This window comes from Leptodactylus fuscus, chromosome 6 (genome assembly GCF_031893055.1).
Source record: "Leptodactylus fuscus isolate aLepFus1 chromosome 6, aLepFus1.hap2, whole genome shotgun sequence".
NCBI lineage: Eukaryota > Metazoa > Chordata > Amphibia > Anura > Leptodactylidae > Leptodactylus > Leptodactylus fuscus.
The window spans coordinates 173,969,207-173,996,296 of NC_134270.1; the positions used below are offsets into that span (position 1 = coordinate 173,969,207).

General features: G+C 45.5%; 1 protein-coding gene across 1 annotated transcript; it reads right to left on the reverse strand.

Annotated features, from left to right (window-relative positions):
- Nucleotides 1–331: 331 nt before the first annotated feature.
- LOC142210150 (myelin-associated glycoprotein-like) lies at nucleotides 332–25,961 on the reverse strand. The gene is made up of 7 exons (XM_075279177.1): nucleotides 25,951–25,961; nucleotides 7,712–7,872; nucleotides 6,478–6,536; nucleotides 5,235–5,538; nucleotides 2,710–3,003; nucleotides 1,511–1,771; nucleotides 332–438 (listed from the first exon to the last, which is right to left on the reverse strand). Exons 1-7 carry the CDS (start codon nucleotides 25,959–25,961, stop codon nucleotides 332–334), a joined length of 1,197 nt encoding a protein of 398 aa, XP_075135278.1.
- Nucleotides 25,962–27,090: the final 1,129 nt, after the last annotated feature.

Sequence of the window (27,090 nt, forward strand, 5' to 3'; positions counted from 1 at the left end):
GTTGAAATGTGTTTTGGGGGATAAAGTTTTTCTAGGCAAATATTGACTTTGCAAGTAATTGCTGTTAAGCTGATCACTCTTTATAACATTCTGGAGTATATGCAAATTGCCATTAGGAAAACTGAAGCAGTAGACTTTGTAAAAATTAATATTTGTATCATTCTCAAAACTTTTGGCCATGACTGTATATATTACAATTTTCTATATTTTTTTGTATATATACTTCATTTGTTTACAATGTGAGTGCCCAATAGATTTTTTTTTTAATTATTATTATTATTACATTGCTATAACTATGGTACTATTAATATCAGGACTTACATACAGTCACTTACCTCTTAAAGATGCAGAAAATTACTACGGACAGTATAACTAAAGCCACCAGTCCAGCCGCACCTCCAATTACCAGAACGGTGTTATTGCTCTCATTTTCTTCATCTATATAAGACAAAAATTTAGACCAATACTCCATCTATATATTATAGTCTATTGGTGGATCTGTGATTGTGGAGGTCATGCATACATGTCTTCTGCCAATTTTAAGGATTAGTATTTGCAGACATTAGAAACCGCTATGGTCTTGTGCAGGAGGCATTAGGGTCTATTTACACGGAGATTTTTGGGAGTGGATTTTGACGCAAAATCTGATTCAAAATCCACTACCAAAATGGCTCCCATTGACTTCAATGGGAGCCACTCGCTTTTTTTTCCACTAGCTAATACTGGAAAAAAGAAGCGATCCAAAAACCGGGTAGCCGCGACTGAGAGCTGGTGCCCTGTACCGGCATCCAGCTGTGCACTCTGCTCTGGATTAGGGCCAATGAATGGGTCTAGTCCAGAGGAGGGAGTGTCTTCAGGCCGAATCGTGAGGCAAAACAGCCTGAAGAATGAGCACCTCGCTTCTTTTGTCCGGGACCCGGAAGAAACGGCTCCCGGAAAAAACTGCTGAGCGGCTCCCATTGATTTCAACGAGACCTGTCTTTTTGGTCAGGATTTTGAGGCCGTATCCGTCTGAACTTACCCTTATACCGAAAGTTTATAAATGTAAAGAGGCAGCATATCAAATCCTTAAAGGGGTGTCTCAAACATAACTAGATTTAAATGTAAAAGTTAATCATTTTTGTAAATATAAATAATTTTAAAAAATTTGCAGTTTAAAAAATTTTCTCAAACCATCTTAGTCTGTTTCTATGGTATGAACTTGTCAGAAACCCTCCTAGGATTTCTTTATTGTGGTCTCGTACATGTGAAGACCCAGACCATAGAAAGTCCTTGCATTCGTGGTTGCATCCTTTTCAATCAAACAAGACAACAGACGGTCAACGCTAAGAGGATTTGAAAAAAATAAAAATAAAAAATCTTTGCAACAATTTTTAATTATTTATATTTGCAAAAATTGTTTAACTTTTGACTACAAATTTAAATATTGTTAAAATTGCAACAATTGTAACAAAAGTTTCAAATGACGACAATTGGATTTTTTTTGGATTATATTCCCACCAATACGCACTTTCTGTAGTGAAAGAGAAGACTGCAGACTCTCCGGTTCCCATGTCATTACTGGCAGTACAGATATACTTCTCCCAGGTCTTATCCTGCACAGTTATTTGTGCATCCATCTTCACTAAGGTCTTGGCTTCCCCAATTTTATACCAAGTGTATTTAGTTACGAATGGATTAGCCTGACTTCTGCACTCTAAAGTGATTTTGGCGTCGCCTTCACTTCCCTCATTGTCATGGAGAATTGAAATGATTACATTCTGAGGCTTATCTGGAAATCAAGAAAAAAAATCATTTTATGGTCTCCAGGTTTTTCATTTCTAAAAAAAAAATATTCAAGTCAATAAAACAAGACAAGGCTCAGATCTGCGTATTCTTTGTGCTTATCTGGTTGACTCTTTTTCAAGATATTACAGGGCTCCGACCATGATGTGTCCTGTGGTTGAATTGAAATTTACAAGATGTGGATGGAGGGTTCATGGTTTCCTGGTACTGCAGAGGTTATCTCTAGAGATGAGTGAGTAGTACTCGATGGAGTAGGTATTCAATCAAATACTACGGTATTCGAAATACTCGTACTCGATCGAGTACCACTCACTGTTCGAATGGAAAAGTTTGATGCAGAACCAGCATTGATTGGCCGAATGCTATACAGTCGGCCAATCAACGCTGGTTCTTCTCCTACCTTTAGAAGTCTTCTCCGTGCGTCTTCCGGCTCTTCATTCACTCTGCCAGGCATCGGGCCTGGGCAGAGCCGACTGTGCATGTCCGCTTGTAGTGCTTGTAGTGCGGGCATGCGCAGTCGGCTCTGCCCCGGCCCGATGCCTGGCAGAGTGAATAAAGAGCCAGAAGATGCCGCGGGGACGCTGCACGGAGAAGACTTCTCGGAGGATCCAGCCCGACCCTCACTCGTGGACTTGGTAAGTATAATTTGATCGAATGTTGCCTACCCCTGAAACGAGCATTTTCCCCCCATAGACTATAATAGGGTTCGATATTCGATTCGAGTAGTCGAATATTGAGGGGCTACTCGAAACGAATATTGAACCTCGAACATTTTACTGTTTGCTCACCTCTAGTTATCTCCCATACACCGCTTACTATTAGATTTCTTGGGTAGGTTTCTGTTATGTGGGTGGGCTATGGCTTTTTTTAATCTATATATTTTCTGCTAGTAAATGTATAAAGAGAAGCCTGTCAGTTACTTACATTGGATATCCAGGGTTATAGACTGCCTCTTGGTTTGGTTATTTGGGAAGGTAGCCTCACACTCCAGCTGTGATTTGTCATCCTTATAGGTAGGAATATATCTGATCATAGAATTTATCCTCCAAAGTCCTCGTGGAAATTCCTCCTGGCTTGTGGTGACTTCTAAGCCGGGTTTATTCCATGTAATGGTGGGGGGGCTGGAAGCGCAGGTGTGATTTACTGAGCACCGGACAGTGACTGCTTCATTCTCTCTCATCTTCTCGTGTCCTGTCATTGATGGCGCTGGTGGAGAATCTGAAAGAAAGGTCAGAGGTGAAGAAACATTTGAGTCCAATCTCAACACCCAATATACTAATCAGGCTCTCTACGGTCAAGTGGGTGGTGCCTGGCTGTTTACTCCAGCTTAGAGCTGCCCACCTTATAGTATAGAGCCTTATATGTTGTATATTGGATCCAAATGTAGATCCAATCTCTAATTTTTTAGAAGGAAATCTGAACAATGCATGGGAGTCAGTAGATAAGGATCAGTAGATTGATCTCTATGATTACTATAGTGATCTTTTAACTGTTTGTAGAGTGATCAATATTTACACTGATTTATATTGTTAGCTCCTCCAAAGAGATTTATGTGGGTCAATATGCATGCCAATCGATATGTTGATTATCATAGTAACTGCAGGTAAAGTATGGTGAATGGTGAATGCAAGAAACTTTGTAATATATCATTACTAGCTGGTACCCGCGACTTCGTCTGCGGTGATTGTAGAAATGGGTATATACAGGCGTGGGTAAGGTTTTCGTACTGTGTATAAGTTTCTCTGCTCCCAGAGCCATATTAGGTCTTAATTTTTCCTGGGACAAATTTTTCTTCATGATACCACCATTATTTATTCTATATAATGTACTGGGAAGCAGGGAAAAAAATTCAGAATGGGGTGGATTTGAAGTAAAAATGCATTTCTGCGACTTTCTTACGGGCTTTGGTTTTATGGCGTTCACTGTGCAACCAAAATGACATGTCCCCTGTATTCTGTGTTTCGTTACGATGCCGGGGATACCAAATTTATATGGTTTTATTTACATTTTGACCCCTTAAAAAAAGGCAAAACTGTGTTAAAAAATTTTTTTGGGGAAAGTCGCCATATTCCGACAGCCGTAAATTTTTTTATACGTGTGTATACGGGGATGTATAGGGTGTATTTTTTTGCGGGACCAGGTGTACTTTGTAGTTCTACCATTTTCAGGAAATGTTATTGCTTTGATCACTTTTTATTCAAATTTTTATCAGAATCAAAACAGTGAAAAAATGGCGGTTTGGCACTTTTGACCATTTTTCCCGAACAGGAAAAATATTTGTATAGCTTTGTAGAGCGGGCGATTTCGGATGCGGGGATACCTATTATGTATGTGTTTCACAGTTTTTAACTACTTTTATATGTGTTCTAGGGAAAGAGGGGTGATTTTAATTTTTAATCCTTTTTATTTGGTTTTATATTTTTTTTACTTTTTTTAAACTTTTTTTGTTTGCATTTATTAGACCGCCTAGGGGTATTGACATGGGTGGGCGGTGTCGCGGATTGTCAGAGCGGTGGGGGTCGGCAAACATGGCTGCTCCGGAGCGTTAAAGAGAGCCTCCTGGAGTATCGTTAAGGTGTGGGGCAAAGTGGTAAAGTATCTGTATATGAGATTGTGTGGGGTTAGGGGCGAGGCTGTAGGGGGCAATATGAATTTTGTGGCTTGCTATGGTCCAAAGTGTGTGAGATTGCAGAGATGGTGGTGTGAGTTTGGGGTTTGTGGGGGTCCTGGCACAAACATATGTGCGCTATTGTGATGAGAAGTAGCCTATTGCACAATCGGGTGTATTAACTATGTTTGTGGAAACTTTCAGCCAAATCGGTCGAGCAGGTTTTGCGTGATTGAGGAACAAACATCCCAACATCCAAACACAAACACACAAACATCCAAACTCACAAACTTTCACATTTATAATATTAATAGGATTAAAGAAGTTTTTTTCCTTCTATACTTATCAGGTTGAAATACTTTTTACATAGAAGTATATGGAGAGGGGAGGGGGAGGGAGGTGCTTGAAAAGATCTACAAATGACAGGTCCTTCTATTCTCTGCTACACTGTATAGAGACAGCCCATTGGATACTGCTGTATCTTTAAGACATCACTCTACCACTGGACAGGATGGAGCAATAAATCAATAGCCTTCTCCTCCCCTCACCTCTTTCTATAGACTTCTATATGTGAGGGTAAATTGGCCGACACCTCAATCAGTCAGGTAGCCGGCCACACCCGGCTGCTGCAAGGGAAGTTAACTTCCCCAATGCTGGACTGTGCAGTGGAACAGGCTATGACTTCCATATCATGGCCGCACCTGCTGCACAATCCTAACAAGAATAGCATTGTATAGATGACAATTATACTTTATGATACCTTGTAATCACTGATCATTGGCTAACAGTGTTTTGGGGGAAGAAATCAAAACCCAGAGGTCATAAAATCTCCCCTTTTTACCTATGATGAAGAGTCTAGTGACTTTTCCATTATGGAGCACATAGGAGTAGATATCTTCGTTGATCCCGGGGTAGACCTCGTCTGGTTCTTCCACATTATCGATCCGCAGGGTACAGGTGTCCGGTGAATTTCCCACCAGAGACGTTCTTCCCTTGTACTTGTCTTGCACATCAGTTGGGTTTCTGCTATTGAATATCTTCGGATATCCTGTCAGTGTATTCTTATACCAGAACAAGGTAAAACTTTCAGTATCATCAGGATAGGTGAGTTTGCAGGGAACATCCACACATGAACCTTTTAAAACCTCTATGGAGTAAGGGATCTTAAATTCCCAATCCTGGCATGAGTCAGTTTCTTGGCAATCTGAGGAAATTATGAAATGACAATTATTGAACATGTACAGTTACTTGACTCCTGTAAGTCAGCGATAAACAAATTCCTAAAATTATACAATTTCACATATTAAAGCTATTTAATTCCTGTAAGACTGCAATATACTAGGTGTGGGAGTTGCGAATAAGGTCACAAGAAAATGGCCACCGGCATGTGCAGTCGGCTCTGCCTGAGGTCCGATGGCAGAACTGACTGCGCATGCCTAGAAATTTGAAGCCAGCACCGGAAGAAGACACAGGGAGAAGCCGTTCCAGGCAAAGACAGAGGCGGAGCTGGAGAGTTCTCTCGCAGCATTGGGAACACCCCCAGGGCTCTTTGAGCCCTGAGGCCCGCCCCCTGTGCTGCAAGAGAGCTCATTTGCATATAGAAGAAAACTGGGATTTCTACCGAGTGGTGGCGCAGAGAAGACATCTAAAGGTAGGAGACGAATAGCCTTTCTTAAGAATATCCCTATGTGCTAAGGACAAAAATAAAATAAAAAATAGTATTTTAATGTTTGAATCCCCTTAAAGCAAACCTTATATAGACAAGGAGGAGCAGATCATGTAGATAAAGTCTAACTGTTGTTTCAGTTTTGTAGGTGGGTGTTTGGGGAACTTTTTTGTAATATACTTTAATGTAATTCAATTTCTCACTTCTTATACCAAAGCAAGGTAAAGTTTTTAGCATTATCAGGATAGGTGGGATGGCAGGAGATGGGGATGGCAGGGGAATGGGGATGGCAGGAGATGGGGATGTCAGGGAATGGGTATGGCAGGGAATGGGGATGGCAGGGGATGGGGATGTCAGGGAATGGGGATGGCAGGGAATGGGGATGGCAGGGGATGTCCACACAAGAGCCCTTTAGAACATCTATAGAGTAAGGGAGCTTAAACCCCCAATCCTGGCATGAGGAAGTTTCACAGCAACCTGAGGAAATTCAGAAATATAGTTCATTTTAATGCTATAAGTTACCAATAAACATTGTTTCAGTCCTAAAAATTGTATTTTCACATATTAAGGCTGTAATATTTCCTATAGCATTGCATTATACTGATAAAGAGTTGTGAATAAGGTCAAGTGGATGTGGCTAGTAATATGTCATGTGTGCAGCATCCCAGAGTGAACTGCTAGGTTTCATGTTTGTCATTTGTACCCACGGGTTGTCTTGTTTGTCCTGTCCTCTATGTTCTATGTTATATGTACAATGATGTGCTTTTCTACAGTTTGAATAATGCTGTACTACCTCATGGTCAATCACAGGCCACTGGGTGGGGTTGCAGAGAGGGTTTGTAGTCCCCTTTTGGGAGTTACAGATTGAGTCCAGTCCAGTCCAGAGTAACGGTTACAGCCTATTCATTCATGTGTCCTGCTGTGCAGAGCAGAGGGAGAACTGAACTAGGAACCCAGCAGACAACAGTCCAGCCTACACCAGGTCGGTCCAGAGACAACCCCTGAGATAGGGAGAAACTCTGGTGAGTCTTTGAGAGACATCTGCTTTCCATGTAGGAGCAACAGAGGTATCTGACAGAAGTACTTCAGCTGAGCCTAGTTTTTCAGGTCTCTATCAGGACCCTTTGCCCCATTCATCCCCTATATACTGATGTTGGGAGGGATACGAGAGGAGGAGTAGGTGAAATGTATTTCTGCAGGGTCTGTCATCCCTGGAAAACCTCCCAAAATCAAGGCTTTGGGGAATGTAAACTGTATCTGTACCCATCTGCAAGCTGTTCAGTAAAACAGTTCTTTGGTTTTACTCTGCAACACTAGACTCCTGAGTCGTGCCTGCATCCACCATCAAGGGCCCCTCTGAACACCATCACACCGACTCAGCTAGGCCCAACTAGAAGGGCCCCGGGGGGAAACAAGACCACTATCATCTCCAACAGATAGTGCTGCAGGACCCCTTTTGACTGCGCACAGCCCTGGAGAGGGATTTAGGATGAGAGTGGAGCATCCCCGACCTAACCAGTGGCACAGTTGGTGTCATCTTTACTCTCACTTTACGGTCTCCTCTACTGGGTTGTATGTGAATAACCTCAGCCAATCACTATAATATATTACAGACTTACTCATACAAAAAAAATTACAGAATGTCTAAATACCTGAGACGATGACACGGATATATTTATTTTTGTTCACTGTGTTTAAATCAAATGCATTGATCTTCTCACTGATCCCCGGATAATACTGCGCTGTATATCTCACGTCCGTTATTCTCAGAGAGCAGTTGTTTGTTCCATCTCTTATTAGTGAGGTGCGACCTCTGTAGTCCCCCAAATTTGGGGGGAAAAGAAGGGTGCGTCTTATAGTCTGAATGTGGCGCCTAGCATCCGCTGTAATAGAGAGGCGGAAGCCGGCAAGTGATAGACGCTGGCACAGGTGCCGGGGCCTGAGACATCGCTGCGCTCCTCTGCCCTGCATGAAGCCAGCAGCGGCGATGCTATTCCGCTCCTCCGTCCCCCCGCCGCTGGCTTCATGCAGGGCAGAGGAGCGTAGCGATGTCTCAGGCCCCGGCACCGGGAAGGGGGGGGGATAAAATAGTAAAAAAAATAGTAAAAAAAAAAAAAAAACAAAAAAAAAAAGCTTTAAAAAAATATAATAAAAATATGAAATAAATAAAAGTTCTAAATCACCTCCTGTCCCTAGAATATATATATATATATATATTAGAGATGAGCGAACAGTGTTCTATCGAACTCATGTTCGATCGGATATTAGGCTGTTCGGCATGTTCGAATCGAATCGAACACCGCGTGGTAAAGTGCGCCATTACTCGATTCCCCTCCCACCTTCCCTGGCGCCTTTTTTGCTCCAATAACAGCGCAGGGTAGGTGGGACAGGAACTACGACACCGGTGACGTTGAAAAAAGTAGGCAAAACCCATTGGCTGCCGAAAACATGTGACCTCTAATTTAAAAGAACAGCGACGCCCAGCTTCGCGTCATTCTGAGCTTGCAATTCACCGAGGACGGAGGTTTCCGTCCAGCTAGCTAGGGCTTAGATTCTGGGTAGGCAGGGACAGGCTAGGATAGGAAGGAGAAGACAACCAACAGCTCTTGTAAGAGCTAAATTCCAGGGAGAAGCTTGTCAGTGTAACGTGGCACTGACGGGCTCAATCGCCGCAACCCAGCTTTCCCAGGATCCTGAATGGAATACACTGTCAGTGTATTCCCGTATACCCGATATATACCCCGATACCCGTTCCAACGGTGTGCCCCCCCACCTTCACCCCAGAAATACCCTGCAAGTCCCCTAGCAATAGAATTGGGGCTATATACACCCACAATTTTTACTACTGGTATACAGTGCCATTGTCTAACTGGGAATTCAAAGAATATATTGGGAATACAAATACCCTCATTTCTTGCTACTGCCATATAGTGCCAGTTTCTGACTGGTAATTCAAAGAATATATTGGGGTTACGTGCACCCACAATTTTTACTACTGGTATACAGTGCCATTGTCTGACTGGGAATTCAAAGAATATATTGGGGTTATAAATACCCTCATTTCTTGCTACTGCCATATAGTGCCAGTGTCTGACTGGGAATTCAAAGAATATATTGGGGTTACGTGCACCCACAATTTTTACTACTGGTATACAGTGCCATTGTCTGACTGGGAATTCAAAGAATATATTGGGAATACAAATACCCTCATTTCTTGCTACTGCCATATAGTGCCAGTGTCTGACTGGTAATTCAAAGAATATATTGGGGTTACGTGCACCCACAATTTTTACTACTGGTATACAGTGCCATTGTCTGACTGGGAATTCAAAGAATATATTGGGAATACAAATACCCTCATTTCTTGCTACTGCCATATAGTGCCAGTGTCTGACTGGGAATTCAAAGAATATATTGGGGTTACGTGCACCCACAATTTTTACTACTGGTATACAGTGCCATTGTCTGACTGGGAATTCAAAGAATATATTGGGAATACAAATACCCTCATTTCTTGCTACTGCCATATAGTGCCAGTGTCTGACTGGGAATTCAAAGAATATATTGGGGTTACGTGCACCCACAATTTTTACTACTGGTATACAGTGCCATTGTCTGACTGGGAATTCAAAGAATATATTGGGAATACAAATACCCTCATTTCTTGCTACTGCCATATAGTGCCAGTGTCTGACTGGGAATTCAAAGAATATATTGGGGTTACGTGCACCCACAATTTTTACTACTGGTATACAGTGCCATTGTCTGACTGGGAATTCAAAGAATATATTGGGAATACAAATACCCTCATTTCTTGCTACTGCCATATAGTGCCAGTGTCTGACTGGGAATTCAAAGAATATATTGGGGTTACGTGCACCCACAATTTTTACTACTGGTATACAGTGCCATTGTCTGACTGGGAATTCAAAGAATATATTGGGAATACAAATACCCTCATTTCTTGCTACTGCCATATAGTGCCAGTGTCTGACTGGGAATTCAAAGAATATATTGGGGTTACGTGCACCCACAATTTTTACTACTGGTATACAGTGCCATTGTCTGACTGGGAATTCAAAGAGTATATTGGGAATACAAATACCCTCATTTCTTGCTACTGCCATATAGTGCCAGTGTCTGACTGGGAATTCAAAGAATATATTGGGGTTACGTGCACCCACAATTTTTACTACTGGTATACAGTGCCAATTTCTAACTAGGAATTCAAAATGCGCAAGGCTCCCGGAAAGGGACGTGGACGAGGCCGTGGGCGAGGTCGGGGGAATGGTTCTGGGGAGCAAGGTAGCAGTGAAGCCACAGGGCGTCCCGTGCCTACTCCTGTGGGGCAGCAAGCATTGCGCCACTCCACAGTGCCAGGGTTGCTTGCCACATTAACTAAACTGCAGGGTACAAACCTTAGTAGGCCCGAGAACCAGGAACAGGTCTTGCAATGGCTGTCAGAGAACGCTTACAGCACATTGTCCAGCAGCCAGTCAGACTCTGCCTCCTCTCCTCCTATTACCCAACAGTCTTGTCTTCCTTCCTCCCAAAATTCCGAAGCTTTACAGAACAATAACCCAAACTGTCCCTGCTCCCCAGAGCTGTTCTCCGCTCCTTTCATTGTCCCTCAACCTGCCTCTCCACGTCACGATTCCACGAACCTAACAGAGGAGCATCTGTGTCCAGATGCTCAAACACTAGAGTCTCCTCCATCTCCGTTCGATTTGGTGGTGGATGACCAGCAACCCACCCTCATCGACGATGATGTGACGCAGTTGCCGTCAGGGCATCCAGTTGACTGGCGCATTGTGCGGGAGGAGGAGATGAGACAGGAGTTGGAAGAGGAAGTGGTGGATGATGAGGACACTGACCCGACCTGGACAGGGGGGATGTCAAGCGGGGAAAGTAGTGTGGATGTTGAGGCAGGTGCAGCACCAAAAAGGGTAGCTAGAGGCAGAGGCAGAGGTCAGCAGCTTAGGCGAAGCCAGGCCACACCCGGAATCTCCCAAGATGTTCCAGTTCGTACCCAGCCCCGAAAAACTCCCACCTCGAGGGCACGTTTCTCGAAGGTGTGGAGTTTTTTCAAGGAATGCGCCGAGGACAGATATAGTGTTGTCTGCACAATTTGCCTCTCGAAATTGATTAGGGGCTCTGAGAAGAGCAACCTGTCCACCACTTCAATGCGCCGTCATTTGGAATCCAAGCACTGGAATCAGTGGCAGGCAGCAACGGCAGGACAAAGGCCGCCTGCCGTTCACGCCACTGCCACTGCCTCTGCCTCTGCCTCTGCCACTGCCACTGCTGACTGTGCTGGCGATGCACTCCAGAGGACGAGCCAGGACACCACTTCATCTGCCTCCGCCACTTTGTTGACTTCTACCTCATCCTCCCCTGGTCCTGTCTTATCTCCTTCTCCTGCACCATCAAAGGCACCATCAGGCGTTTCTTTACAACAACCCACCATCTCTCAGACATTGGAGCGGCGGCAGAAATACACTGCTAACCACCCACACGCGCAAGCCTTGAACGCCAACATCGCTAAACTGCTGGCCCAGGAGATGTTGGCGTTCCGGCTTGTTGAAACTCCCGCCTTCCTGGACCTGATGGCAACTGCGGCACCTCGCTATGCCGTCCCTAGCCGTCACTACTTCTCCCGGTGTGCCGTCCCCGCCTTGCACCAGCACGTGTCACTCAACATCAGGCGGGCCCTTAGTTCCGCGCTTTGCACAAAGGTCCACTTGACCACCGACGCGTGGACAAGTGCATGCGGACAGGGACGCTACATTTCACTGACGGCACACTGGGTGAATGTAGTTGAGGCTGGGACTGCTTCCCAAACTGGCCCGGTGTACCTCGTCTCCCCGCCTAACATTCCTGGCAGGGACACGAGAAGAACACCCCCCTCCTCCTCCTCCTCTACCGCCTCCTCCTCCGCCACCGCCTCCTCCTCCGCCACCGCCTCCTCCTCCGCTGTTAGATTGACCCCAGCTACGAGTTGGAAACGTTGCAGCACTGGCGTTGGTAGACGTCAGCAGGCTGTGCTGAAGCTGATCAGCTTGGGGGACAGACAGCACACTGCCTCCGAGGTGAGGGATGCCCTCCTCGATGAGACGGCAATATGGTTTGAGCCGCTGCACCTGGGCCCAGGCATGGTCGTTTGTGATAACGGCCGGAACCTGGTAGCAGCTCTGGAGCTTGCCGGACTCCAACATGTTCCATGCCTGGCCCACGTCTTCAACCTAGTGGTGCAACGTTTCCTAAAGAGCTACCCCAATGTTCCAGAGCTACTGGTGAAAGTGCGGCGCATGTGCGCCCACTTTCGCAAGTCGACAGTAGCCGCTGCTAGCTTAAAATCTCTCCAGCAACGCCTGCATGTGCCACAACACCGGCTTTTGTGCGACGTCCCCACACGCTGGAACTCAACGTTTCAGATGTTGAATAGAGTGGTTGAGCAGCAGAGACCTTTGATGGAATACCAGCTACAAAACCCTAGGGTGCCACAAAGTCAGCTGCCTCAGTTTCACATCCATGAGTGGCCATGGATGAGAGACCTTTGTGACATCCTACGGGTCTTTGAGGAGTCCACAAGGAGGGTGAGCTCTGAGGATGCGATGGTGAGCCTTACAATCCCGCTCTTGTGTGTTCTGAGAGAATCCCTGATTGACATCAGGGATAACTCAGATCACACAGAGGAGTTAGGGATAGCATCCGATCCGTCACAGCTGGAGAGTAGGTCCACACATCTGTCCGCTTCACTGCGTTTAATGGAGGAGGAGGAGGAGGAGGAGGAGGAGGAGGAAGAAGAGTTGTCCGATGATGTGATGGTGATACAGGAGGCTTCCGGGCAACTTCGAATCGTCCCATTGTTGCAGCGCGGATGGGTAGACATGGAGGATGAGGAGGAAATGGAGATTGAACTTTCCGGTGGGGCCAGAGGAGTCATGCCAACTAACACTGTGGCAGACATGGCTGAGTTCATGTTGGGGTGCTTTACAACCGACAAGCGTATTGTCAAAATCATGGAGGACAACCAGTACTGGATCTTTGCTATCCTTGACCCCCGGTATAAAAACAACATCTCGTCTTTTATTCCGGTAGAGGGGAGGGCCAATCGCATCAATGCTTGCCACAGGCAATTGGTGCAGAATATGATGGAGATGTTTCCAGCATGTGACGTTGGCGGCAGGGAGGGCAGTTCCTCCAGTAGGCAACCAAGTTCTCACCGGTCCACACAAACGAGCGGCACACTGTCTAAGGTCTGGGACACCTTGATGGCACCCCCTCGCCAAAGTGCCGCCACGGAGGGTCCTAGTGTCACCAGGCGTGAGAAGTATAGGCGCATGTTGCGGGAATACCTTTCCGACCACAGCCCTGTCCTCTCCGACCCCTCTGCGCCCTACACGTATTGGGTGTCGAAGTTGGACCTGTGGCTTGAACTTGCCCTATATGCCTTGGAGGTGCTGTCCTGTCCTGCCGCCAGCGTCCTATCTGAGAGGGTGTTCAGTGCAGCCGGTGGCATCATCACTGACAAGCGCACCCGTCTGTCAGCTGAGAGTGCCGACCGGCTCACTTTGATAAAAATGAACCACCACTGGGTAGAGCCGTCATTTTTGTGCCCACCTGTGTAAAGCACCCCAACATGAAACTCCATGTCTGTACTCAACCTCTCCAATTCCTCCGCATCCTCATACTCATCCACCATAAGCGTTGCACAATTCTGCTAATACTAGGCTCCCTCCAACATGATTTCCCCCAACTCTGCTGGTTAGAGGCTCCCTCCACCCTGATTTCCACCAACTCTGCTGGTTAGAGGCTCCCTCCACCCTGCTTTCCCACAACTCTGCTGGTTAGAGGCTCCTTCCACCATGAATTTGCCCAAACTGGGCTGTTTAGAGGCTCCCTCCACCATGAATTGGTCCAAACTGGGCTGGTTAGAGGCTCCCTCCACCATTAATTGGTCCAAACTGGGCTGGTTAGAGGCTCCCTCCACCATGAATTTCCCAAAACTTGGCTGTTTAGAGGCTCCCTCCACCATTAATTGGTCCAAACTGGGCTGGTTAGAGGCTCCCTCCACCATTAATTGGTCCAAACTGGGCTGGTTAGAGGCTCCCTCCACCATGAATTTGCCCAAACTGGGCTGTTTAGAGGCTCCCTCCACCATGAATTTGCCCAAACTGGGCTGGTTAGAGGCTCCCTCCACCATGAATTGGTCCAAACGGGTTTTTAGAGGCTCCCTTCACCATGAATTGGTCCAAACTTGGCTGTTTAGAGGCTCCCTCCACCATGAATTGGTCCAAACTGGGCTGGTTAGAGGCTCCCTCCACCATTAATTGGTCCAAACTGGGCTGGTTAGAGGCTCCCTCCACCATTAATTGGTCCAAACTGGGCTGGTTAGAGGCTCCCTCCACCATGAATTTGCCCAAACTGGGGTGGTTAGAGGCTCCCTCCACCATGAATTGGTCCAAACTGGGGTGGTTAGAGGCTCCCTCCACCATTAATTGGTCCAAACTGGGCTGGTTAGAGGCTCCCTCCACCATTAATTGGTCCAAACTGGGCTGGTTAGAGGCTCCCTCCACCATTAATTGGTCCAAACTGGGCTGGTTAGAGGCTCCCTCCACCATGAATTTGCCCAAACTGGGCTGGTTAGAGGCTCCCTCCACCATGAATTTGCCCAAACTGGGCTGTTTAGAGGCTCCCTCCACCATGAATTGGTCCAAACTGGGTTTTTTAGAGGCTCCCTCCACCATGAATTGGTCCAAACTGGGCTGGTTAGAGGCTCCCTCCACCATGAATTTCCCAAAACTTGGCTGTTTAGAGGCTCCCTCCACCATGAATTGGTCCAAACTGGGCTGGTTAGAGGCTCCCTCCACCATTAATTGGTCCAAACTGGGCTGGTTAGAGGCTCCCTCCACCATGAATTTGCCCAAACTGGGCTGTTTAGAGGCTCCCTCCACCATGAATTTGCCCAAACTGGGCTGTTTAGAGGCTCCCTCCACCATGAATTTGCCCAAACTGGGCTGGTTAGAGGCTCCCTCCACCATGAATTGGTCCAAACTGGGGTGGTTAGAGGCTCCCTCCACCATTAATTGGTCCAAACTGGGCTGGTTAGAGGCTCCCTCCACCATTAATTGGTCCAAACTGGGCTGGTTAGAGGCTCCCTCCACCATGAATTGGTCCAAACTGGGGTTTTTAGAGGCTCCCTCCACCATGAATTGGTCCAAACTGGGGTTTTTAGAGGCTCCCTCCACCATGAATTGGTCCAAACTGGGGTGGTTAGAGGCTCCCTCCACCATTAATTGGTCCAAACTGGGCTGGTTAGAGGCTCCCTCCACCATTAATTGGTCCAAACTGGGCTGGTTAGAGGCTCCCTCCACCATGAATTTGCCCAAACTGGGCTGTTTAGAGGCTCCCTCCACCATGAATTTGCCCAAACTGGGCTGGTTAGAGGCTCCCTCCACCATGAATTGGTCCAAACTGGGGTTTTTAGAGGCTCCCTCCACCATGAATTGGTCCAAACTGGGGTGGTTAGAGGCTCCCTCCACCATTAATTGGTCCAAACTGGGCTGGTTAGAGGCTCCCTCCACCATGAATTGGTCCAAACTGGGGTTTTTAGAGGCTCCCTCCACCATGAATTGGTCCAAACTTGGCTGTTTAGAGGCTCCCTCCACCATTAATTGGTCCAAACTGGGCTGGTTAGAGGCTCCCTCCACCATGAATTGGTCCAAACTGGGTTTTTTAGAGGCTCCCTCCACCATGAATTTGCCCAAACTGGGCTGTTTAGAGGCTCCCTCCACCATGAATTGGTCCAAACTGGGTTTTTTAGAGGCTCCCTCCACCATGAATTGGTTCAAACTGGGCTGGTTAGAGGCTCCCTCCACCATGAATTGGTCCAAACTGGGGTGGTTAGAGGCTCCCTCCACCATTAATTGGTCCAAACTGGGCTGGTTAGAGGCTCCCTCCACCATTAATTGGTCCAAACTGGGCTGGTTAGAGGCTCCCTCCACCATGAATTTGCCCAAACTGGGCTGGTTAGAGGCTCCCTCCACCATGAATTGGTCCAAACTGGGTTTTTTAGAGGCTCCCTCCACCATGAATTTGCCCAAACTGGGCTGGTTAGAGGCTCCCTCCACCATGAATTGGTCCAAACTGGGGTTTTTAGAGGCTCCCTCCACCATGAATTTGCCCAAACTCTGCTGGTTAGAGGCTCAATCCACCCTGATTTTCAAAACAAATGTTGGTGCCAACCTCAACTTACTACAAGGGCCAAATTCACTGCTGGTGACAAGCTCTCCTCACTGCAAGTGCCAAATACACATGTTTCAAGGTGTTTTCCTACTGTCAGAGAGGTGGTATTGAGTGTGTAAAGTGTGTAGTTGTTAGGCTGTGATGTTGGGGTAATAGAGGGTCTTTGGTGTGTTAGATGCCCCCAGGCATGCTTCCCCTGCTGTCCCAGTGTCATTCCAGAGGTGTTGGCATCATTTCCTGGGGTGTCATAGTGGACTTGGTGACCCTCCAGACACGGATTTGGGTTTCCCCCTTAACGAGTATCTGTTCCCCATAGACTATAATGGGGTTCGAAACCCGTTCGAACACACGAACATTGAGCGGCTGTTCGAATCGAATTTCGAACCTCGAACATTTTAGTGTTCGCTCATCTCTAATATATATATATATATATATATATATATATATATATATATATGTAGAAAATCATATATCATAAACCACCGGGTTTTCTTTTCAATACAAGGTGATCTAAGAAATAGATATTCCCCAAAATAGTATAACTAAAAAGTACTTCTGGCCCCGCAAAAAAAAAAAACACTCCATGCGTCCCCGTACAGCTGCAGGGTCACCTGTCAATGTGGCCTTGCAGCTGTTGCAAAACTACAACTCCCATATATTAAATATTTTACTAGTTTTTGCTTCAAAATTTTTTTGCCCTATTTTCCTCCTCTTCCTCTTCCTGCGTCTTATAGTCTGAAAAATACGGTAATTGTTAACCTGTTAAGGTTAACTCTTATTTTTCTGCCAACTTATTTTTTGCATGACGAGTTGTACTTTCATTTGGCACCATTTTGGGATGTCTATAATGTTTTGATTTGCTTTTGTTAATGTTTTTGAGGATGCATTTGAAAAAAAAACACAATTCTATCATTATTTTTTTTTTTTTTTGCAATGAGGCTGAAACTTTGTATGGTGGGTCATTACGATGACAAATAAAACGTCACTTTTTAAAAATCAAAGGGGTCTCCGTATTCTGACGCCTATGATATTTCTACAATTTTGCTGAAGGAGATATGTCAGGGCTAGGGTTGAGCGATCGTGTTCGGAAAAGATCGGATTGGTGATCGAGAAAATTTCACGATCGGTATCGGAATTCCGAACACAATCTTTTTAGGTGGGATCGAGATCGGTGATTATTTCCCACAATGCTTTGCTACTGGCCAAGAATTGTGGGAAAAGCTAACAATGTTAGCCTTCACACTGAGTATACGCTCGGCTCATTCTGAGCGGAGTGTATACTCAGTGTGAAGGCTCCGCTGCGATTCCATAGGAACAGGGGCGTAACTACCGTGGTAGCAGCAGTAGCAGCTGCCACAGGGCCCGGGCCATTAGGGGGCCCGGTGACAGCCGCTACCGCTGCATTTTTTTTGTTTTGTTTTTTTAAAATAGTCCGTTACGGGCCCCATTCACTTGCTGATCCTGGCTGGGCCGGGATCGGCAAGTGACACCGCGGGCCCCACAAACACTATCATTATACTCGGGGGTCTTTGCAGACCCCTGAGTATAATGATCAGCGGACCGGGAGACGTAAGGAACATAACAAACAGTGTTACTTACCTCTCCACGATCCTGCCTCCGGCCTCCCTCATTCGTGTCTGACATCTCTGACGTCACATGACCCGGGTCTGCTAGCCTAGGAGCCGGGCACAGGTAAGCAACTGTTTTTTTTTTAAATGTTTTTATTCCCCCGGGTCTCCGATTATTATACTCTGGGGCCTGAAAAGACCCCAGAGTATAATAATTGTTTATGGATGTCCACAGTGGGACATAATACTGTGTGCAGGGGCCACTATTGGGGTTAATACTGTGTGCAGGGGCCACTATTGGGGTTAATACTGTGTGCAGGGGACACTATTGGGGTTAATACTGTGTGCAGGGGACACTATTGGGGTTAATACTGTGTGTAGGGGACACTATTGGGTTTAATACTGTGTGCAGGGGACACTATTGGGTTTAATACTGTGTGCAGGGGACACTATTGGGGTTAATACTGTGTGCAGGGGACACTATTGGGGTTAATACTGTGTGCAGGGGCCACTATTGAGGTTAATACTGTGTGCAGGGGACACTATTAGGGTTAATACTGTGTGCAGGGGACACTATTGGGGTTAATACTGTGTGCAGGGGACACTATTGGGGTTAATACTGTGTGCAGGGGACACTAATGGACATAATACTGTGTGCAGGGCTTACTAAGGGACATAATAGAGTTCTAATGAGGGGGTCGGTTGAGGTCTTCGGCGTCGGTTTGGGGGGGGGGGGGGGCATGTCAAAAGTTCGCCATGGGGCCCCGCCATTCCTAGTTACGCCACTGCATAGGAATGAATGGAAGCAGCCGGCACACAGCCTTAACCCCCTGTGCGCCGTCTGCGTCCATTTATTCTAATAGGAGACTAGCTAACATCTCTAGTAGGTACTTACCTGCAGAGATGACTGGTCCGGTGCCTGGTGTTCTCGTTCTTCTTCGCCTCGCTGCCCCCGCCTCCCAGGTTAGTGTTTAAAGAGCTAGGAAGAAGGCGGGGCTTGTGGCTTAGGAGAGTGTGGGCGGGTACAGGGCAGGGAGATGCCACACATGGCATGCTATGTGAGCCCTCTCTTGCACATGTGCTATAGGTTTGCCATCACGGATCTTGACATTTCGGGATCGATTTTAAAATCCAATTTCTGATCATTTTCCATCCGATCCCGATCGTGAAATTTACTCAATCGCCAATCGGAATCCAATCTTTTCCGATCCCTCAACCCTAGTCAATGCTAGAGATGTTAATCACTACACTGTGTGGGGTACAGGCTGTGCAGTGAATAGGATAGTCGTTACAATCCCAGCTCTGCTTAATAAACAAACAGTAGTGTCCTATACTACAAACTCAGCTTGACTATACCGATAAACTGAGCGTGTAGTGTCCGATGTAGGTGAGCTGTGTGTGTAGGAGATGTAGATGTAGGAGAGCTGGCAGATATGCAGCAGACTAACACACTCAGCTCTGCTAACATCGGCCAGCTCTGCTACATCTCTGGTTTAGCAGCTCTGCACTACACCCAACCAACCCTCCATCTACTCCTCCTGTCACACACATCTCGTGTGTAGCAGAGCTCAGTGTACACTCAGCTCTACTACATCTCTACAACAGAGTGTAGAGATGTAGCAGAGCTGAGTGTGTGCTGAGGTATGTTACACCAGAGATGTGTGTGACAGGAGGAATAGCCAAGCTGAGTGCACGGCTGGCACTGCTTCATTTCCCCATAGGTATGCATTGACCAGCGTTGATTGGCCAGTCTTATAGCATTTGACCAAGGCAATTGGACCAGAATGGAAACTGCTGTGGATGGCTCTTAGACTCCGCCTCCTCAGGCAGAACCAGCATTGATTGGCCGAATGTTGTAGACTGGCCAATCAACGCTGGTCAATACATTCCTATGGGAAAAAGTCAGCTCGCGCATATCACAAGCTGACAGGGGATCCCAACATAATAAAGGTACTTGATGCCCCCAGACATGCTTCCCCTGCTGTCCCAGTTGCTTTCCAGGGTGTTGACATCATTTCCTGGGGTGTCTTAGTGGACTTGGTGACTCTCCTTTAGTCGAATGGTGGGATCCCCTGTAGCAAAACATTTTCCTCCATAGACTATAATGGGGTTCGATATTCATTCAAATAGTTGAATATTGAGATGCTATTCGTAACGAATATCGAATCTTGAACATTTTACTGGTCGCTCATCTCTAGTCAATGCTTCTCAATGGGAAAAGTCACTTTCAGGGTTGAGATGATTTTGAGATACAGTCCTATGAAAAAGTTTGGGCACCCCTATTAATCTTAATCATTTTTCGTTCTAAATATTTTGGTATTTGCAGCAGCCATTTCAGTTTGATATATCTAATAACTGATGGACACAGTAATATTTCAGGATTGAAATGAGGTTTATTGTACTAACAGAAAATGCGCAATATGCATTAAACCAAAATTTGACCGGTGCAAAAGTATGGGCACCTCAACAGAAAAGTGACATTAATATTTAGTAGATCCTCCTTTTGCAAAGATAACAGCCTCTAGTCGCTTCCTGTAGCTTTTAATCAGTTCCTGGATCCTGGATAAAGGTATTTTGGACAAACAATTCAAGTTCAGTTAAGTTAGATGGTCGCCGAGCATGGACAGCCCAAATCATCCCACAGATGTTCAATGATATTCAGGTCTGGGGACTGGGATGGCCATTCCAGAACATTGTAATTGTTCCTCTGCATGAATGCCTGAAGATTTGGAGCGGTGTTTTGGATCATTGTCTTGCTGAAATATCCATCCCCGGCGTAACTTCAACTTCGTCACTGATTCTTGAATATTATTCTCAAGAATCTGCTGATACTGAGTGGAATCCATGCGACTCTCAACTTTAACAAGATTCCCGGTGCCGGCATTGGCCACACAGCCCCAAAGCATGATGGAACCTCCACCAAATTTTACAGTGGGTAGCATGTGTTTTTCTTGGAATGCTGTTTCTTTTTGGACGCCATGCATAACGCCTTTTTTTTATAACCAAACAACTCAATCTTTGTTTCCAAAATGAAGCTGCCTTGTCCAAATGTGCTTTTGCATACCTCAGGCAACTCTATTTGTGGCGTACGTGCAGAAACGGCTTCTTTCTCATCACTCTCCCATACAGCTTCTATTTGTGCAAAGTGCGCTGTATAGTTGACCGATGCACAGTGACACCATCTGCAGCAAGATGATGCTGCAGCTCTTTGGAGGTGGTCTGTGGATTGTCCTTGACTGTTCTCACCATTCTTCTTCTCTGCCTTTCTGATATTTTTCTTGGCCTGCCACTTCTGGGCTTAACAAGAACTGTCCCTGTGGTCTTCCATTTCCTTACTATGTTCCTCACAGTGGAAACTGACAGGTTAAATCTCTGAGACAACGTTTTGTATCCTTCCCCTGAACAACTATGTTGAACAATCTTTGTTTTCAGATCATTTGAAGCGGGCTGTCCATGTTCGGCGACCATCAAACTTAACTGAACTTGAATTGTTTTGTAGAAAGAAATGGTCCAAAATACCTTTATCCAGGATCCAGGAACTGATTGAAAGCTACAGGAAGCGACTAGAGGCTGTTATCTTTGCAAAAGGAGGATCTACTAAATATTAATGTCACTTTTCTGTTGAGGTGCCCATATTTTTGCACCGGTCAAATTTTGGTTTAATGCATATTGCGCATTTTCTGTTAGTACAATAAATCTCATTTCAATCCTGAAATATTACTGTGTCCATCAGTTATTAGATATATCAAACTGAAATGGCTGTTGCAAACACCAAAATATTTAGAACTGAAAATGATTAAGATTAATAGGGGGGCACAAACTTTTTCATAGGACTGTAACCTCTGACCTCGATCCCGCTGGAAAAGATTGGGATCAGAATTCCAAACGCGATCGTGAAATTTACTCAAACGCTGATCGGAATCCGATCTTTTCCGATCCCGATCACTCCACCCTAGTACCAACCTCTCAAGTCAACATAGTCGGCTAAAGTTGGAGACATGTGCGGATGGAGTCATACTCATGAAATGATTTATACTGTAATACAAAATACATTAATAGTAAGACAATAAGAAATCTCTTACCCAGAATAAGAAGCAAAAGAAACAATTCTTTCAGTAAAAAACAGTGACGGGTCATTATTCCAACGTTGATGCAGTTCTCACACTTTGCTTTAATTGACGTCTTCCGTTTTATTTCCTGTAAAGAGACCCCCCCCAAAAAAAAACAAACAAAAAAAAACAAAATTTAAGACGAGCAAAGTAATCAATAACTGTACATTGAAAATAATGAACGAGAGTAACAGAGAGCCCAGAATAACATTACTGTCACACACAACGACTGTCACACTTCCATGCATATGTATAAGGTGGTGGGACCGACCCACATGTTTTGGTCTTAAAGTGTAACTAAACTTTATGCCAACTTACTATTTTCTGGCAGTATTTGTGTCACTGTGTATGGAGGACGGGGTTATGTAAAATGTATAGAAATGAGGGTGGGGGAGGGTCACTTCCAACAGTTATATCTCAGACATTATAAAACATACAGACTTGCTGATAAGATAAGATAATCCTTTAATAGTCCCATTATGGGGAAATTCAGTGTGTTACAGCAGCATGGATAATACAGCAATATATTACAAGACAGAACACATACAAGCTCATAGCAGATAGAAAAGATACTAGGAGTCATAGCAACTAAAAGAAAAGAAAGACTCAGGATCACTTAGTCCTCTGTGCGGAGTGCTCCTTGCTTGGTCTGATGTAGATTATACAGCCTGGTCGCGGTTGGGAGGAATGACCTCCTATAGCTCCTTCTCACACTTAGGGTGAAGCAGACGGTCACTGACAGTACTGCCCAGTCTCATACATGGGGTGGGATTTACTCTCCAGCATGGAGCTCACCCTGGACAGTATCCTTCTGTCACCCACCACCTTTACTGGGTCCAGGGGGCTCCCCAGGACAGAGCTGGCCCTCCTGATCAGTCTGTCAGGTCTATTTCTATCCCTGGCTGGTATGCTGCTCCCCCAGCAGGCCACACCGAAAAAGATGGTTGATGCTACCACAGAGTTGAAAAAGGCCCTAAGAAGTGTCCCTGGACTCCAAAGGCCCTCAGCCTCCTGAGCAGGTAGAGCCTGCTGTGGCCCTTTCCGTGCAGCGCCTCCAGGTGATCAGCCCAGTCTAGTTTATTATTAATCCTGACTATCTCAATACATGTTCCTTGGATCTCCACCGGGGTCGGAGCACTCCTCCGTTTACTAAAGTCCACCACCATCTCTTTGGTCTTCCCAGCATTAATCCTGAGCTGGTTCCGCTGACCCCAGTCCACACAGTCCCGGTTTAAGTCTCTGTATTCCCTATCATCGCCATCAGTGATAAGGCCGACTATAGCAGAGCCATCGGAGGACTTCTGTAAGTAAGTTGTGAGTTGTGAGTTATTAGAGTTTTACTTCAGGTTTCCATAGCAACCCAGCCATTTTTCTTCACTACTTTATGTCAGCCATAAAGGGGCAGGGCGTTGTGAATGACACTGTTACACAAGGTCACTGTTATGGTCAGCAGGGGTTATTAAAAAAAAAATAAACAAATGAAAACCCTGCGGAGCCCTCTGGGCTTCTGAACTGCCAACACCTAGTGTGAACACTGTCTGACAGTTCCTGTCACTGCCAGCTAAATTATAGGACCAGGTTTGCTCTGTTAACAATTCACAGAGCCCTGTGCAGTCAGAGCAGCCGCACAAATAAACTAACTGGATAGTCAGAACTCCAGGACTAGCCAGAGACCAACTAAACCCAGTGTGTTAGTTCCACCCAACCACCCAGGCAACTACTGCCAAGCCCCCTCCCAGTGATCCCAGACTGAGAAGGGATGCTAGCTAAAGCCACTGAGTACTATCACACAACATACATGGCAGCATGCTGTCTAATAGTGACATTGCTGACTCAGGGAAGACTACTAGCTAGGGCAACTAAGGTTTATAGGCTGGAAAACACACACGCGCGCACGCACGCACGCACGCACGCACGCACACACACACACACACTATTTCAGGTTTCAGAATGTAATCATAGAGCGCCGGGCGTCCAGACCAGCCCCCTTATATAGGCAAGGGGCGGTCACCAGCAAACAGCCCAGCTGCCCAATCCAAGCGTCCATTGGTCGACACACAAGTCCATCAAAGACTCGACCACACCCGGCTGTTGCCAGGCAGGTTAACCCCTGCAACCCTGGACTGTACAGAAGAACAGGCAGCGACGCCCATCTCATGGCCGCAGCTTCTGCACAATCCTAACAGTCACATACACACAGCTTTACTCCAGATCTCCATAACAACTGATCGCAGGTTTTTTACTGATATTTGAAATGAGATACACATGATCACATGACGCTTATGGACATACACATACGCTATACAAAATACACCAGTGCAAAACTGGACAATTCTTATGGGACCACTACACAAACAAAAAATTAAATATACCCGTGTGACATCGGGACCTCCTGCTAGATATATATATATATATATATATATATATATATATATATATATATATATTATACAGCAGCATATAAATATTCTAATCCTGGCTTTGTATTCAATCAGTTTCAATCTCCTCTTTCATATGACACCAAAAGCAAGTTTGTAGGTTTTATAATATCTGAGATATATCAGTTTGAAGTGACTCCCTTCCCTCTCTTTTCTCTACATCTTAGCCAGTCCATATTCCATACACAGTAACATTCAGTGAGAGGCAGGAACAAATGTGAAAAAATGCAGGATTTCACAACAAGGATAAAACAATTTGTTAACAATTACAAACTTGTTAATGATACAAATACTGCCAGAAAAGCAAAAGTTGTCTGAACGTTACGTTATGCTTTATGCTTTATATGCGCTTTTATGCACCGCTAGGAAGTCAACAGTGGACTGAATTCTGAATTGGTATGTGCCCCGGGGCTGGAGATATTGATGCTGTTAATTTAGGCACCGATCTCTCTCCACTGACAGAATGGCGTTCCTGACAGTCTAGGGTCATTGCTGGTCAGTACAGTACAGAGTTTTGGACAGCCAGGACCCCTGCAGATCAGCTGTTCCAGGACAATGCTGATCCTTGTAATGTTTACTTCAATGATGCATGTATCTTAAGCTGCTGCTACACTTGGCTAGTGAATGGCTAGTAAGCAGAGCAACTTCCGCCATTCAAACACAACCAGGAGTTGTGCTACCCTGGTGCAGCTGATCTGTAGAGGTCCCAACTATCTGTAATACCTATAAGACATTAACATATATAATGATACCCTCTAAGAACCATATAATGTGTATACCGATACATCTCATGTGTATATAAACAGCTCTCACCCCTATAACCAAACTGTACATACTCCATATAACTAGTCAGCTACGGTCCCCCAGTGCATACTCACATGTCTTCTTACTGAAGGGAATCTGCAATAGAGATGAAATTCACTTGAAGGTCACTTTACAGAAGTGGTGACAGGATATTTCATCACAGTTCTAGGGTCCGCTATAGGAGATACTGATATTCTTCTGCAGGAAATACGAGATAACACCTTGTAAGGTGTGAATTCTATTTTATACATTATATCCTTTAGGGGCTTTTCTTCTAAATTAAGTTAAACAGGATGAAGAACATTGGAAACCACAAAGCTGTAACCCAGAATGTCTGTACGATTAAAGTGGGCGAAAGGCTGACCGTTACATCCCTTATTAAAGGACAACATACTATAAGTATCAGTATGTCTTTGTAGAATGGGAGGAAATCGCAAACACAGGTAGAACATACAAACTCCTTGCGGATGTTGTTCCTGGCGGGATTCAAACCCAGGACTCCAGTGTTGCAAGGCTGCAGTGCTAACCACTGAGCCACCGTGTTACCCCTCCTTAGTTCATGTTATGTGATACATCATTTTGTTAGGAATGTGTAGAATGTAAAATTCTCTTCCATTACATTTATTTTACTTCCATTACATTTATTTTACATTTATTTCTCTGGATACATTTATTGTTGCAGCACAGACAGAGCTGTCCGCGATGTTTACAAGCTCCCCCTTACCTGGGTGTCATTACTGCTTACTGACCACTGGAATGGAGGGGTCTCCAATATTTGTAAAAATGTTTTAAAATGTAACTTCATGCTCCGTGTTTTCTTAGAACTGCAATAACTTTGCATCTTTTTCGCGGTTTCTTCCTCTTTCATTATTATTCATACACTTTGTGCTTTAGCATTCTTATCAAGTTTCTTGGCAGCGACGCTTGACCCATAGAGCAAATGGTGGACGTCCATCAGCCCTGGATCTGATCAGCAGACTATCTGCGCAGGAGAGTTCCACTTACAACTGTATCTTCGTGCTATACATACCAATACAGTTACAGTCTATGACAGAGCAAAGAGCAGTAAAGTTCTTGGTCTGCCACAAAAGATTTAAGCGACGTTCACACTGGGTTTTTTGGTCCTGATTTTGACGTATAATCCTTGAAAGGGAGAGGTCAGTAACAGTGTTTTTTTTTATGTTGGTATCACTTCTCGGTCTCTGGTTATTGTGCTCTGGGGTCTGAAAAGAGTATAATAATTGTTAATGGGTGTCCACAGTGGGGCATAACACAGTGTGCAGGGGCCACTATGGGACATAATACTGTGTGCAGGGGCCACTATGGGGGATAATACTGTGTGCAGGGGACACTATGTGGGATAATACTGTGTGCAGGGGCCACTATGGGACATAATACTGTGTGCAGGGGCCACTATGGGACATAATACTGTGTGCAGGGGCCACTATGGGACATAATATTGTGTGCAGGGGCCACTATGGGGCATAATACTGTGTGCAGGGGCCACTATGGGGGATAATACTGTGTGCAGGGGCCACTATGGGACATAATACTGCGTGCAGGGGCCACTATGGGACATAATACTGTGTGCAGGGGCCACTATGGGACATAATACTGTGTGCAGGGGTCACTATGGGGGATAATACTGTGTGCAGGGGCCACTATGGGACATAATATTGTGTGCAGGGGCCACTATGGGACATAATACTGTGTGCAGGGGCCGCTATGGGGGATAATACTGTGTGCAGGGGCCACTATGGGGCATAATACTGTGTGCAGGGGCCACTATGGGACATAATACTGTGTGCAGGGGCCACTATGGGGGATAATACTGTGTGCAGGGGCCACTATGGGGGATAATACT